This window comes from Odocoileus virginianus, chromosome 28, assembly GCF_023699985.2.
Source record: "Odocoileus virginianus isolate 20LAN1187 ecotype Illinois chromosome 28, Ovbor_1.2, whole genome shotgun sequence".
Classification (NCBI taxonomy): Eukaryota; Metazoa; Chordata; class Mammalia; order Artiodactyla; family Cervidae; genus Odocoileus; species Odocoileus virginianus.
The window spans coordinates 23,737,354-23,752,258 of record NC_069701.1 but is presented as its reverse complement, the minus strand read 5'-3'; the positions used below and the strand labels follow the sequence as shown (position 1 = coordinate 23,752,258).

The 14,905-nt window shown below is 39.8% G+C and overlaps 1 protein-coding gene across 5 annotated transcripts in view; it reads right to left on the bottom strand.

The window, feature by feature from the left end:
* Positions 1-14,905, bottom strand: part of UEVLD (UEV and lactate/malate dehyrogenase domains) — a 63,927-nt gene that overhangs the window by 35,248 nt on the left and 13,774 nt on the right. For 3 of the 5 annotated variants that reach the window (XM_020893546.2, XM_020893547.2, XM_070457307.1), the window contains exons 2-3: positions 11,593-11,677; positions 4,833-4,898 (exon numbers count right to left, since the gene is read on the bottom strand). In XM_020893546.2, the coding sequence (XP_020749205.2) occupies positions 4,833-4,898; positions 11,593-11,632 (106 nt within the window). In that variant the 5' untranslated portion in view covers positions 11,633-11,677. Of the gene's footprint in view, positions 1-4,832; positions 4,899-11,592; positions 11,678-14,905 lie in introns of those variants that run through there. The other 2 variants (XM_020893548.2, XM_070457308.1) reach the window with 2 other exon arrangements.

The following is a 14,905-nucleotide window of genomic DNA, read 5'->3' as shown; positions in this document are numbered from 1 at the left end:
TTAAAATTTTCTTCAAACCCATTTTGGAAATAAGCAAGGTATAAATAAAAAGTTTTCTCCTCTACTGAAGAAATCTTTTCTCACTAAGGAAATCCTCTATTTTTTTCATCTTGCTTCCTTCTCCCCTAAGCACAATGATACTCAGCTCTGCCTGTGTATTAGAAACTCTTTAGGAACTCTGAAATATACCAATACCCAATCCTTGCCCCCCCAAGTTTATGATTCAATGGGATCAGGTCTGGACAACATTTTTCAAAAGCTTCCCATGTAATTCTAAAGGACTGAAAGTCAGTATATAATAGAAATGTCATGGTATGATTTTTACTATTTTATATCAGCAGTTCTCAGAACTATATTCCTCTTCTAACTTTATCAAAGTATTTTAAAATTTTGTTTTTATTTGGGTATAACTGAATATAACATATTTGTTTCAGGTATACAACATAATGACTCAACATTTGTATATACTGCAAAATAATCACCACAATAAGTCTAGTTACACCAGTCAGCATACACAGTATCTAAGTACTTAGAGTATGGGAACAGACATAGCTGTTGGTCCAAAGTTAACTTTATGATTATAAAGTCATGTGATCACAGCACCATAAAATGACTGACAAGTACTGAGACACATCGTCACATTCCTCCAGAATTCACTCTAACATTATATACTCCAGACCAGTGTTTTTCAAATGCTGGTCACAATCAATAGCTTGTGAAATTCATTTAGTGGACTACAAACAATAAAATTTTTAAATGGAATCAAACAGAAAAATACAATGGCAGGTAGTATGGAATTTCAGTTATATGCAAGTGTTTAACTGAAGTTAACATATGCAAGTATTTCTCACTGTGGGTCACAATCAAACATTTAAAAGCCACTCTTTAGGCCATGCAACTTTTTTGTTTTGGAGTGGTAATCCCAATCTCAATGGAGCTGTTTTCTAATGTTAATCACTACCCTTTAAAGAAAAGGAAACTAATATCTACTGAAGTTATCTTCCTAGTTGATCAAGGTTCTGCTGCCTCCATCAATGCCCCTCCCCAGCCGCATTTATGCATTTTAATATCACATGCATGACAAAGCATGTGTGAGCCTGATTTCCATGGCATCTGGTCCCATCACTTCATGGCAAATAGATGGGGAAACAGTGGCTGACTTTATTATTTTGGGGCTCCAAAATCCCTGCAGATGGTGACTGCAGCCACAAAATTAAAAGATACTTGCTCCTTGGAAGAAAAGTTATGACCAACCTAGAAAGCATATGAAAAAGCAGAGACATTACTCTGCCAACAAAGGTCGGTCTAGTCAGTTTTGGATTTTCCAGTAGTCATGCGTGGATGTGAGAGCTGTACTATAAAGAAAGCTGAGCACCAAAGAATTGATGCTTTTGAACTGTGGTGTTGGAGAAGACTCTGGAGAGTCCCTTGGTCTGCAAGGAGATCCAACCAGTCCATCCTAAAGGAAATCAGTCCTGAATATTCATTGGAAGGACTGATGCTGAAGCTGAAACTCCAATACTTTGGCCACCTGATGCGAAGAGCTGACTCATTTGACAAGATCCTGATGCTGAGAAAGATTGAAGGCGGGAGGAGAAGGGGACAACAGGGGATGATGGCTGGAGGGCATCACTGACTCAATGGACATGAGTTTGAGTAAACTCTGGGAGTTGGTGATGGACAGGGAGGCCTGGCGTGCTGCAGTCCATGGGGTTGCAGAGTCGGACAGGACTTAACGACTGAACTGAACTGAACTTGTAAGATTTCACTACTGGTATTCTCTGTGCCCTTCTTCCTTCTTTCTCATTCCTTTGTGTCAGCAAATGCCCTGCCTCCTAGCCTGCCCATTTACTTTCAGTAATTCATTACCCAAGATTCAGAACTCCTGGTAAAGTCCTCAGATTTAAAGTAATTATATCATAAGAAAATAATTTGAGTTAGCTGTAAATAAAGTTCAGATGGGTATGATACACATCTCTAAAGAATGGGTGCATGAAGAAAAACTGTATCACAACCTTGACACAATCTGGAGGGATAAGAAATAATCAAAAAAAATTCTACAGGTATGTATTAGGAAATATCAACAGAAGATTCACCTGGGGAATAGGACTGGGTAATGGGAGGTTAGATATAATCTTAACCTCATCTTTTCTCAACTGTTTGAATTTTTTTAGCATGAACATTTGTATTTTTTTAATTATATATTATTTTGACGAGACTTGGCCTCTATTTTTAACGTTTTTATTTATTTTTGGCTGTGCTGGGTCTCTCTTGCTGCACAGCTTTCCTCTAATTGCTGTGAGCGGCTGCAGTGCACAGGCTTCTCATTGAGGAGGCTTCTCCTAGAGCACGGGCTCTAGGGCGCGTGGTCTTCAATAGCTGTGGCACACGGGCTCACTAGTTCCCAGACCCTAGAACACAGGCTCAACAGTTGCAGGGCATGGGCTTAGCTGTCCTCAACATGTGGGATCTTCCCTGATGAGGCATCAAACCTGTGTCTCCTGCATTGGCAGGTGGATTCTTGACCACTGAGCTGCCAGGGAAGCCCAGTATGTATTATAACACTAACAAAACTAGTAACCAGAAGACAGCAACAAAGGCAAAGAAATAATAATGGGCAACATTTAACTGGGCACTTACTACGTGCCAGGAACTGTAAAAGCCAAGAGCTTTACTTAAGAGTAGTGCATTTAATCCTCAAAATTCTAGTTAGGCTCTTCCCTTGGCCCACTTTACAGACGAGAAAGATAATACACTCTGACCTCCTCCTATCAGCTTAGAAATAACTGGTGTGCATCACAAGGAGTTGATATAATTCTAGTCAAAAGCAAAAGGGAAAAAAAGGGTGTACTACAAAATGAAAATGTATTGCATTACTACCTTGGAACTACTACCAGCATAACAATCAATGACTCCACAGCTCCAGGAAGATGCAGAGGGTCAATGAGTGACATCTTAAGATAACTTTTATGCCCTCTTGTTACCTCCCTACATGATTTAACAAGCAATGATTCATTTAAATCCGTAAGTTCCTCTGTCGATATGCAACTACCCTTGAAATCACAGGGGATGCTAAGAACTATGAAATCAGTCAATCAATCCATCATAATTAAGAATTAATTACAGGAAAGTTCGTGATTTTTTTTTTCTTTTTGGGCCAATACTTCACTATTTTAACCTCTCTGGACATCTGAAAATATGTTGCTCTTTTTGAGTTTTAATGGGCTCTGTGGTTTTTTTTTTTTTTTCATTTATTTTTATTAGTTGGAGGCTAATTACTTTACATCACTGCAGTGGGTTTTGTCATACATTGAAATGAATTAGTCATGGATTTACATGTATTCCCCATCCCGGTCCCCCCTCCCACCTCCCTCTCCACCCGATTCCTCTGGGTCTTCCCAGTGCACCAGGCCCGAGCACTTGTCTCATGCACCCAACCTGGGCTGGTGATCTGTTTCACCCTAGATAATATACATGTTTCGATGCTGTTCTCTTGAAACATCCCACCCTCGCCTCCTCCCAGAGTCCACAAGTCTGTTCTATACATCTGAGTCTCTTTTTCTGTTTTGCATATAGGGTTATCGTTACCATCTTTCTAAATTCCATATATATGTGTTAGTATACTGTAATGGTCTTTATCTTTCTGGCTTACTTCGCTCTGTATAATGGGCTCCAGTTTCATCCATCTCATTAGAATTGATTCAAATGAATTCTTTTTAATGGCTGAGTAATATTCCATGGTGTCTATGTACCACAGCTTCCTCATCCATTGGTCTGCTGATGGGCATCTAGGTTGCTTCCATGTCCTGGCTATTATAAACAGTGCTGCAATGAACATTGGGGTGCACGTGTCTCTTTCAGATCTGGTTTCCTTGGTGTGTATGCCCAGAAGTGGGATTGCTGGGTCATATGGCAGTTCTATTTCCAGCTTTTTAAGAAATCTCCACACTGTTTTCCATAGTGGCTGTACTAATTTGCATTCCCACCAACAGTGTAAGAGGGTTCCCTTTTCTCCACACCCTCTCCAGCATTTATTGCTTGTAGACTTTTGGATAGCAGCCATCCTGACTGGCGTATAATGGTACCTCATTGTGGTTTTGATTTGCATTTCTCTGATAATGAGTGATGTTGTGGGCTCTGTGTTTTAAAAATTTCCTATTGGAGTTCTAAGTTCCAGTCTGATAACCAGCTGTGTGGGCTCAGGTAAACCACGTGATCGGGATTCAGTTTCACCTATAGAGTGGGGATAATGCTACATCATACAGAGGGGAAGGAAGGGGAACAAAACATGCTATGGGAAAAAAAGGTGGAGCCTCTGAAGTTCGCTATGGAAAGCAGAGTAAAGTCTCCACAGCACATGCTCGTGTCTGTCTGGATCACTTGTGTGCCTCAAAACCCAGCAGGGCAGTGGGCAGACAGCTGACATTCAATAAATAAATATCCACTGAACTGAAATGAATTTGCTGATATTAACACCAAGGCCTTCCTTCTCTGGGACAGCATTCTGCTATATTCAGTAAGGTTCAGTATAGGTCATATACATTTTAAGTGAGGGAATTCCCTGACAGTCCAGTGGTTAGGACTCCAAGCTTCCATTGCTGGGGGCCAGGATTTGATTCCTGGTCTGGGGAATGAAGATTCCACAAGCCACGTGGTGTGGCCAAAAAAATAAGTTAATTAAAACATAAATAATTACTTAATTAAAAATCAACCAGCTTTTTAAAACGTTCTTTAAAAAGCACTTTGAGAATGTTATGGAAAGAAACAAATACAAGTTCTAATTAAATTGCTCTTTTAGAAAATTCCCACATTTTCTCAACTTCCATACTTACCCTGATATATCACAGGAATAGTACCAGTAAAATTCAGTAGGTCTTTCTGGGAACTATCTTTGAAAACTAGAAGAAGAAAAAAGTCCCAAAAAGTGCAATCAGAAGTAGGAAGAACTGTATTATTAATATGCATGCATGTACACACACACACATACAAAAACACACAATTTGTAAATACCATAATCTAGGAATCAGTAAATATACTGACAAGGGCAAAGTACTAAATGATGTTATCATAGAATGCAGAGCAGGTAGCTGAAAGAACTCAGGACTTTGGTATTAAATCCCAATTCTTGGCCTGCTTTCCTACTTAGAGGTGATGGAAGAAACTTTTACATATTGAGATATGGGGAAGTCATCCTGGCTCATACATTATTTAACTTAAGCTTTATGCTAACTAGAATAGCCAGTTTTGTGGCCCCTTAAACATACATTGTGCTAAATTTGTTTTAACAGTGAAAGAAAAGGATACACTCTCCAGAAGCAAAGAATGTTTTGAAGACAGATAAATGCTTCTCTTTCCTAAAACATCAATGTTAGTACTCCTTCAATGATCAAGTTCCCTTCACAGGTGTCAAGGCCATGTTGACTCATGGTGCACATGCTCATGTGTCTTTTTTTTTGAAACCTTAAAGGAAGGAACCCCTGTCACGTTTGATGCTCTTTGTTCTGACATATAAAACTGTGCTAACAACCATGCTTCTTCAGACTAGCCCTTCAGAACTTTATGAGAGGCTGTCTCCTAAGCTATGAGCCTCAGCTTGGCTTGAATAAAACTCCTTTCTGAACTTCCCTAGTGGCTCAGTAGCTAAGAATCCATCTGCCAATGCAGAGGACATGGGTTCGATCCCTGGTCCAAGAAGATACCACGTGGCGCACTGCAACTAAGCTTGTGCACCACACCACAACTGCGGAGCGTGTGCGCCAGAACCCTCGAGCCACAACCACCAAGCCTGAGTGCTGCAGCTACTGAAGCCTGCGTGCCTAGAGTCCGTGCTCTGCAACAAGAGAAGCGACCACAGTGAGAAGCCCGTGCATCACAATGAATAGCCTCCACTCACCGCAACCAGAGAAAGCCCACACAAAGCAATGAAGACCCAGCACAGCCATAAACAAATAAAAATTTTTTAAAAAACCTCTTTTCTATTCCTATTACAGATTGTTTATTGATTACTTCCATCAACAGAGGCATCTGACTTTTGGTTACTTTAATCACTTTGACCTTCAGTCTCATCATCTGTAAAATAAAGACTACATCACAAAGCTGTCACAAGGATCAAAGAGATCATGTGAAAACCCATTATAAGAAGTTAAGGATTATAAAATGTGTACACACTATCAAATAATCGTCACATCTAAGTAACTGATGTTAATAATCACTTTCAGATATCAGATTATAAATTTTATAATCAGAAAAAATGTTTTATTTTTGAAAGTGACCTTCCAGAAAGATTACTAATAATCTTTGACTTCTCAAACTCCATTATTCTCAACCTTTTTTCAGTCTTCACTTTCCTGAAATTTCAACTTGTCCATCAATAATTGGAACACACTGATGGAGAGCTAATGCCCTAATTTCTGAACTGGATACAGCAAACACTATATGTGGTTTCAAACTGTCAAACTGCCTTAGAACATGGTCCTTTTAAGACCTCAGTAGCTAACTATACTACTTGGGCAGTGCAAGAAAAAAGTCTAAATAGATTTGATGACTTATCAGAAAGGGAGAAGAGAAAAAGCTAGGATAACAGAAAACTCAAGGCCAAGAGTGTACATAAGTACATATATTTACCTTGAACTATATGGTTTTTCCAGTAGTCATGTATGAATGTGAGAGTTGGACTATAAAGAAAGCTGAGCACAGAAAAATTGATGCTTTTGAACTGTGGTGTTGGAGAAGACTCTTGAGAGTCCCTTGCACTGCAAGGAGATCCAACCAGTCCATTCTAAAGGAGATCAGTCCTCGGTATTCACTGGAGGGACTGAAGTTGAAGCTGAAACTCCAATACTTTAGCCACCTGATGTGGAGAGCTGACTCATTTGGAAAGACCCTGATGCTGGGAAGGATTGAGGACAGAAGGAGAAGCTATGACAGAGGATGAGATGCTGGATGGCATCACCGACACAATGGACATGGGTCTGGGTGGACTCCAGGAGTTCGTGATGGACAGGGAGGCCTGGCGTGCTGCGGTTCATGTAGTTGCAAAGAGTCAGACACGACTGAATGACTGAACTGAACTGATATGAGTGAAAGATAACAATGGGTGAAGGGGTCACTCTCAGGTAAAAACTAAAATGGACAGAGGAGTAGAACAGAGATTGTTTCTCAGGGACACGGAACAATCTGGAAATGTGGTACAGAAACTACAGTCATTGTCCAAGCAAATTATTTAAAAAGCCAAAAGAGAAATGATTATAACACATGACCAACACTGTCTTCAATAACAAAATGTACATTGGCAATAATAATCCTATAGCTTGAGGGTTTAATGGCACCATAGCTCACTTCTCTAGATGAGAGAAAAGAGATAAAGAATTAACTGGTACAACAAAGCTTTAAATCCATAAGATGAAGGAAGACATCATAAAAGAACATGCATTATTTAAGCAGAGGAGAAGATAAACATGAGTACAAGCTCTAACCCCATGCCTAACTAGCCGTGTAATCTTCAGCAAGTTATTTTAAAATCTCTGAAAACTGAAGATGATAATACTCATCTCACAGTTCTGGTTGTAAAAAGAGTATGTAAAATAATATAGATAAAACATTTGGAAACATATTTGGTGTTCAACAAATAGTAGCTGTTAAATCCCCCATCCCAAGCATTTACGTACCAGATGCCAGGCGTTATTCAAGAAAGGCAAAAAACAGATGGACCAGAATCTAATCATTTCCTCCACACATAAAATTAGCTATTCTTTGGCTATCATGAAAAAATGTACAAACAATAAATGTTGGAGAGGGTGTGGATAAAAGTGAACCCTCTTGCACTGTTCATGGGAATGCAAATTGAAACAGCCACTATGGAAGATGGTATGGAGATTCTTTAAAAGCTAGGAATAAAACTACCATATGACCCAGCAATCCCACTACTAGGCATATACCCTGAGGAAATCAAAATTGAAAAAGACACATGCACCCCAATGTTCACTGTAGCTCTATTTACAATAGCTAGGATATGGGAGCAACCTAGATGCCATCGACAGATGAATGGATAAAGAAGCTATGGTACATATATATACAAAGGAATATTTACTCAGCCATAGAAAGGAACACATTTGAGTCAATTCTAATGAGGTGGATGAACCTAGAGTCTATTATACAGGTAAAGTAAGTCAGAAAAACAATTATCGTATATTCACACATATATATGGAAACTAGAAAGACGGTACTGATGAACCTATTTGCAGAGCAGTAATGGAAAGCTAGTGGAAGTGATGGAATTCCAGTTGAGCTATTTCAAATCCTAAAAGACGATGCTGTGAAAGTGCTGCACTTTCAGCAAATGTCAGCAAATTTGGAAAACTCAGCAGTGGCCACAGGACTGGAAAAGGTCAGTTTTCATTCCAATCCCTAAGAAAGGCAATCCCAAAGAATGCTCAAACTACCCCACAATTGCACTCATCTCACATGCTAGTAAAGTGATGCTCAAAATTCTTCAAGCCAGGCTTCAGCAATACATGAACCGTGAACTTCCAAATGGTCAAGCTGGTTTTAGAAAAGGCAGAGGAACCAGAGATCAAATTGCCAACATCCGCTGGATCATCGAAAAAGCAAGAAAGTTCCACAAAACATCTATTTCTGCTTTATTGACTATGCCAAAGCCTTTGACTGTGTGGATCACAATAAACTGTGGAAAATTCTGAAAGAGATGGGAATACCAGACCACCCGACCTGCCTCTTGAGAAACCTGTATGCAGGTCAGGAAGCAATAGTTAGAACTGGACATGGAACAACAGACTGGTTCCAAATAGGAAAAGGAGTACATCAAGGCTGTATATTGTCACCCTGCTTATTTAACTTAAATGCAGAATACATCATGAGAAATGCTGGGCTGGAAGAAGCACAAGCTGGAATCAAGATTACCGGGAGAAATATCAATAACCTCAAATATGCAGAAGACACCACCCTTATGGCAGAAAGTGAAGAACTAAAGAGCCTCTTGATGAAAGTGAAAGAGGAGAGTGAAAAAGTTGGCTTAAAGCTCAACATTCAGAAAACTAAGATCATGGCATCTGGTCCCATCACTTCATGGGAAACAGATGGGGAAACAGTGGAAACACTGTCAGACTTTATTTTTGGGGGCTCCAAAATCACTGCAGATGGTGACTGCAGCCATAAAATTAAAAGACGCTTACTCCTTGGAAGGAAAGTTATGACCAACCTAGATAGCATATTAAAAAGCAGAGATATTACTCTGCCAACAAAGGTTCATCTAGTCAAGGCTATGGTTTTTCCAGTGATCATGCATGGATGTGAAAGTTGGGCTGTAAAAAAAGCTGAGTGCCAAAGAATTGATGCTTTTGAACTGTGGTGTTAAAGAAGACTCTTGAGAGTCCCTTGGACTGCAAGGAGATCCAACCAGTCCATCCTAAAGGAGATCAGTCCTGGGTGTTTATTGGAAGGACTGATGCTGAAGCTGAAATTCCAATACTTTGGCCACCTGATGTGAAGCGCTGACTCACTGGAAAAGACCTTGATGCTGGGAACGATTGAAGGCGGGATGAGAAGGGCACGACAGAGAATGAGGTGGTTAGATGGCATCACTGACACAATGGACATGAATTTGAGTTAACTCTGGGAGTTGGTGATGGACAGGGAGGCCGGGTGTGCTGCAGTCCATGGGGTCACAAAGAGTCAGACAAGACTAAGCGACTGAACTGAACTGATACGTAAAATAGACAGCCAAAGGGAATCTGCTGAATGGCTCTGGGAACTCAAGCTGGGCTCGGCAACAACCTAGAGGGTGTGATGGGGGAGGTGGGAGGGGGCCTGGGTAAACCTGTGGCTGCTTCACGCTGATGTCTGGTAGAAACCAGCACCATACTGTGAAGCAATTGTCCTTCAATTAAAAATAAATAAATTAAAAACAAAACAAAAATTAGCCATTCCTAAGAAATACTTCAGTTAATATATGAAGCTGAATTAGATATATTAACTCAAGTTAATTCAAATACAAAACATTCTCATATAAAGTTTTCAAAACTGTATTCTTTGACTAATTCATAAGTCCTGAAATCAACTTAGTCAGTCTTAATCGCCATCTGTTTTTAAATGGGATGGAATAGAAAATGCCAGAGTGTACATAATATTTTAGTTATGTATACATGGGGTCATGATATAAAATGTATTTCCAAGTGTGGCCTGGGGTAAGAAATTTTGAAAAGATGAAGAAGTAAAATCTTTCTCAGGTAACCAGACTCTCTATATTAAGCTAAAAGATAACTAAAACATTATTAATTTATTGTCAATCATATATGTGATAGGCAAAATAATGGCCTCTGAAGATGTCCAAAACTCTAATCCTTGGAACAATATATATATATATTACCTTGCTTGGCAAAGAAACTTTTTTAGATGCAATTAAGTTAAGGACCCTGACAATTTCCCTGAGGAAGTTATCCTGTATGATTAGAGTGGGCCTAAGCTAATCACATTTCGTTCTTCCTGTTTATTACTTATTTATTTTTCACTGTGCTGGATCTTCAGTGCTGCACAGCATCTTCTCCAGTTGTGGCCAGTGGGGGCTGCTCTCTAGCAGCAGTGCGTGGGCTCCTCACTGCAGTGGTTTCTCTTCCTCCGGAGCACAGGCTCTAAGGCATATGGACCTCACTAGTTGTAGCACACGGGCTCAGTAATTGTGGCTCCAGGGCTCCAGAGTACAGTCTCAATAATTTGGTGCGTGAACCCATGCCCCCTGCATTGGCAGGCAGATTCTTTACTAGTGAGCCACCAGGGAAGCCCCACATTTGGTTCTTAAAAGCAGAGCACCCGGGTTTCCCCAGTAGTCCAGAGGTCACGAATCTGCCTTGCAACAGGGGATACCAGTTCAATCCCTGGTCTGGGAAGACCCCACATGACGCGGGGCAGCTAAGCCCACATGCCCCAACTACTGAAGCCTGAAAACTCCGGAGCCCGTGCGCCACAACAAGAGCACCGCCACACAGAAAAGCCCAACCACCGGAGCTAGGAAGGAGCCCCTGCTTGGCGCCAGTAGAGAAGGCCCACGCAGCAGGAAGACCCAACACAGCCGAATAAAGTAGATTTAAAAAAATTTTTTTAGAGCAGAAAACCTTTCTGTGGAGATTTGTGAAGGATGGTCAGAGAGATGCAAATTGCGAGCTTTAAAGATGGAGGAAGGTGACTCTGAGCCAAAGAATATGGGTGACCTTTAGAAACTAAAAAAGGTAGAGTCTTTTTTGCCTTTTTTTTTTTTTTAAATCTCCCAGAGCCTCCAGAAAGGAACTAAGACCTACCAACACTTCCAACCTACAGAGACTTATGCTGGGCTTCTAGCATACGGAACCATAAGATAGTAAATTTGTTTCAAGACACTAACTGTGTGCTAATTTGTTACAGCAGCAATAGGAAACTAATATAATACAAATTTTATTAACTTCAAGTTTCCTTAAAAACCACAGGTCATAAAGTACAGTTCAGAATCAGGGGATAAAAGAGAGAAATGAGAAATTATAATACAGTTATAGCTCTCTAAGAACAAATAATTAATAGTTTAAAAACTAGAGAAATGATTCTTACCATAGGTATCCATGGAATATCTGAAATGTGGGAAAAACATGTTTACATTCTTCAGTTCTTCCACAGTTAGATCCCTGAACTTGTACTGAAAAGAGAAAAATGAACACAGAATAATAAAACTATAGGCAACGGAACAATTACAAATTAACATTTAACTGAACACTTACTATGGACTAGGCCCTGGGCTCTGAGTTTTACAACCATGAATGGTATTTGATTTAATCCCATTAATAACAACCCTGTGAAGTAGGTAGGGCTTATAACTGCTCGACTTTATAGAAAATGAAACTTAGAGAATCAAAATAATTTGCTGAGTTAGATAGTAAATGAAACCAGAGCTCAAACCCAACGCCTGGGCGTTTCATATCTACATGAAATTACACACTTGACATCATGGTTAAAGATCCGCCTCTCATGCCTGAATACCTCATTCACTTGAGATACCTAGAATTTCCCTTCCTGGTACTACAACTGGGTTTCAAAGAAAGAACAGAAAGCATGCAAGGGTTTGCAGTCAGGCTGAGAGAATTGCCTCCTCATTCATCCAGCTGTAGTCTCAGAAACACTACCTTGGTTGCCCTGTGGGCAAAATCATTTAATTTCTTTGATCTTTTCTCATTGGCAAAGAGAAGGAGACTCCTAGACTCTACCTCTTAAATTTGTGCTGGGAATTAAATAAAATTTTTTTTTAAAGTACGTTAAGAGTCTATTACCATTCTGAAAATGAAACTGAGAAAACAATCAAAAAGAATAAAAACTCAGGAATACATTTAACAAGATGCAAAACAGACTCTTAAAACTAGAAAACATTGTTGAAAGAAATTAAAGTGGGTCTAAGTAAACAGAAAGACATCCCTTGTTGACAGATCAGAAAACTTCATATTGTTAAGATGGCAATAGTCCCCAACAGATTCAATGATCAACAATCCACATTAAAATCCAGCTGACTTTTTTTTGCTCATTTGCAAAAATTCACAAAGCGGTCTTAAAATTCATATGGAAATTCAAAGAACACAGCCAAAACAATCCTAAAAAAGAACAAAAAAATCAGAAGAGTCATACTATAATCAAAAGACAGGCTACAATAAGAAAGATAGACAATAACAAATGTGGGGGAGGATGAGGAGAAATCAGAACCCTCTACACACACACCACTGCTGGTGGTAAAATGGTGCAGCTGCTGTGGAAGAGTCTGGCAGTTCTTCAGAAGATTAAAGAGTTACATTGTTGTTGCTTAGTGGCTATGTTGTGTCTGACTCTTTGGACCCCTATGGGCTGTAGCCCACCAGGCTCCTTTGTCCGTGGGATGTCCCAGGCCAGCATACTGGAGTGGGTTGCCATTTCCTTCTCCGGGGGATCCTCCCAACACAGGGACCAAATCCACAGCTCCTGCACTGGCAGGCGGATTCACTACAACTGAGCCACCTGGGAAGCCTGTTAGAGTTACCATATGACCCAGCAATTCCACTCTGAGGCGTACACCCGAGAAAAATGAAGACATGTCCACACAAAAACTTGTGCACAACTGCTCATAGCAGCATAATCTATAACAGTCAATTAGGAAAGCAATCCGTATGTCCAGTATGATATATCCATAAAATGGAATTCACCCATAAAAATGAATAAAGAACTGATATATACATGGATAAAATACGAAAACATTATACTAAGTGAAAGAAAACAGACAAAAAGCCACATATTAAATGACTTGCATATAAAGTACAAAAAAAGGCAAATCCATAGAAACAAAAAGTAGATTAGTGAGTGCCTAGGGCTGGAGGCCCAAAATCACTGCAGATGGTGACTGCAGCCATGAAATTAAAAGACGCTTACTCCTTGGAACAAAGTTATGACCAACCTAGATAGCATATTAAAAAGCAGAGGCGTTACTTTGCCAACAAAGGTCCGTCTAGTCAAGGCTATGGTTTTTCCAGTGGTATGGAAAAACATTTTCATGTATGGATGTGAGAGCTGGACTGTGAAGAAAGCTGAGCACCGAAGAATTGATGCTTTTAAACTGTGGTGTTGGAGAAGACTCTTGAGAGTCCCTTGGACTGCAAGGAGATCCAACCAGTCCATCCTAAAGGAGATCAGTCCTAGGTGTTCATTGGAAGGACTGATGCTGAAGCTGAAACTCCAATACTTTGGTCACCTCATGCAAAGAGTTGACTCACTGGAAAAGACCCTGATGCTGGGAGGGATTGGGGGAAGGAGGAGAAGGGGACGACAGAGGATGAGATGGCTGGATGGCATCACCGACTAGATGGACATGAGTCTGAGTAGACTCCAGGAGTTGGTGATGGACAGGGAGGCCTGGCGTGCTGCGGTTCATGTAGTTGCAAAGAGTCAGAAACGACTGAGCGACTGAACTGAGGGCTGGAGGTGACTAGGAGAAAATCAAGAATAACTTCTAACAGATCCTGTTTCCTCTCTGTGAATCTTTTTTTTTTTTTCCATGTACAAGATCAATTTTTCATGTGCAAGAGATATAGCTCTACCACCTGGCAACTTCAGCATGAAAGTATGAAAATCTCATGATTAACATTTGTAAAAGTGAGGTATTAAATGAAACGTGTGTACAACAGTAAGTGCAGACAGGAAATGATGAATTGACAGCATATCTAAGTTACAGAAAGGTGTCTGAACAGAGCTGTCTACAATTCACATTAGAGCCTAGAATGGTATAGAAAAATAGAGGGAAGGAGGAAGGTCATTTTAGCAGAAGGTCATTTTGTTATGGGGAAAAACTTTGGCAAAAGAAAAAGCATATAATTTATTAACAACTTGAAAACAGAAAACTCTTACTCATCTTTGTATTTCCCCACAGCAATCTGCACAGGGCATGCCTTCAATAAATGTAGGCTAACTGGATGGCACCCAGCAAAGAGACAGAGTCATACAAGTAGAGTGGATATAGAATGCAATTATGATCCACAGGAGCATTAATCACTAAGATCACTAAAATAAAGGGCTGACCAGTATTAACTACAGCAGGGTAAACATGAATCCCAGATTCAGTGTTCCTGATTCAGTGAAATCAAAAGTGAATGAAATCATCCCAACTCTAAACACTAAACAAATGTACAAAAAGCTGAGCTGATGTCACTTGGATTACACATTTATTATGAATCATATCAGTTTTCTTGTTTTCTATTTGATATTATATGCTGTATTCTACATTCTTAACATCCTATGAAAATATAATAATTAATGGCCATATAGGGATATATACTAGAATTGATCTAATTGCAAAGTAATATGAAAGTCTGTTGAAAAAGGGCAAAAGCAATCTTTGTTAGGGCTTGAAAACCCA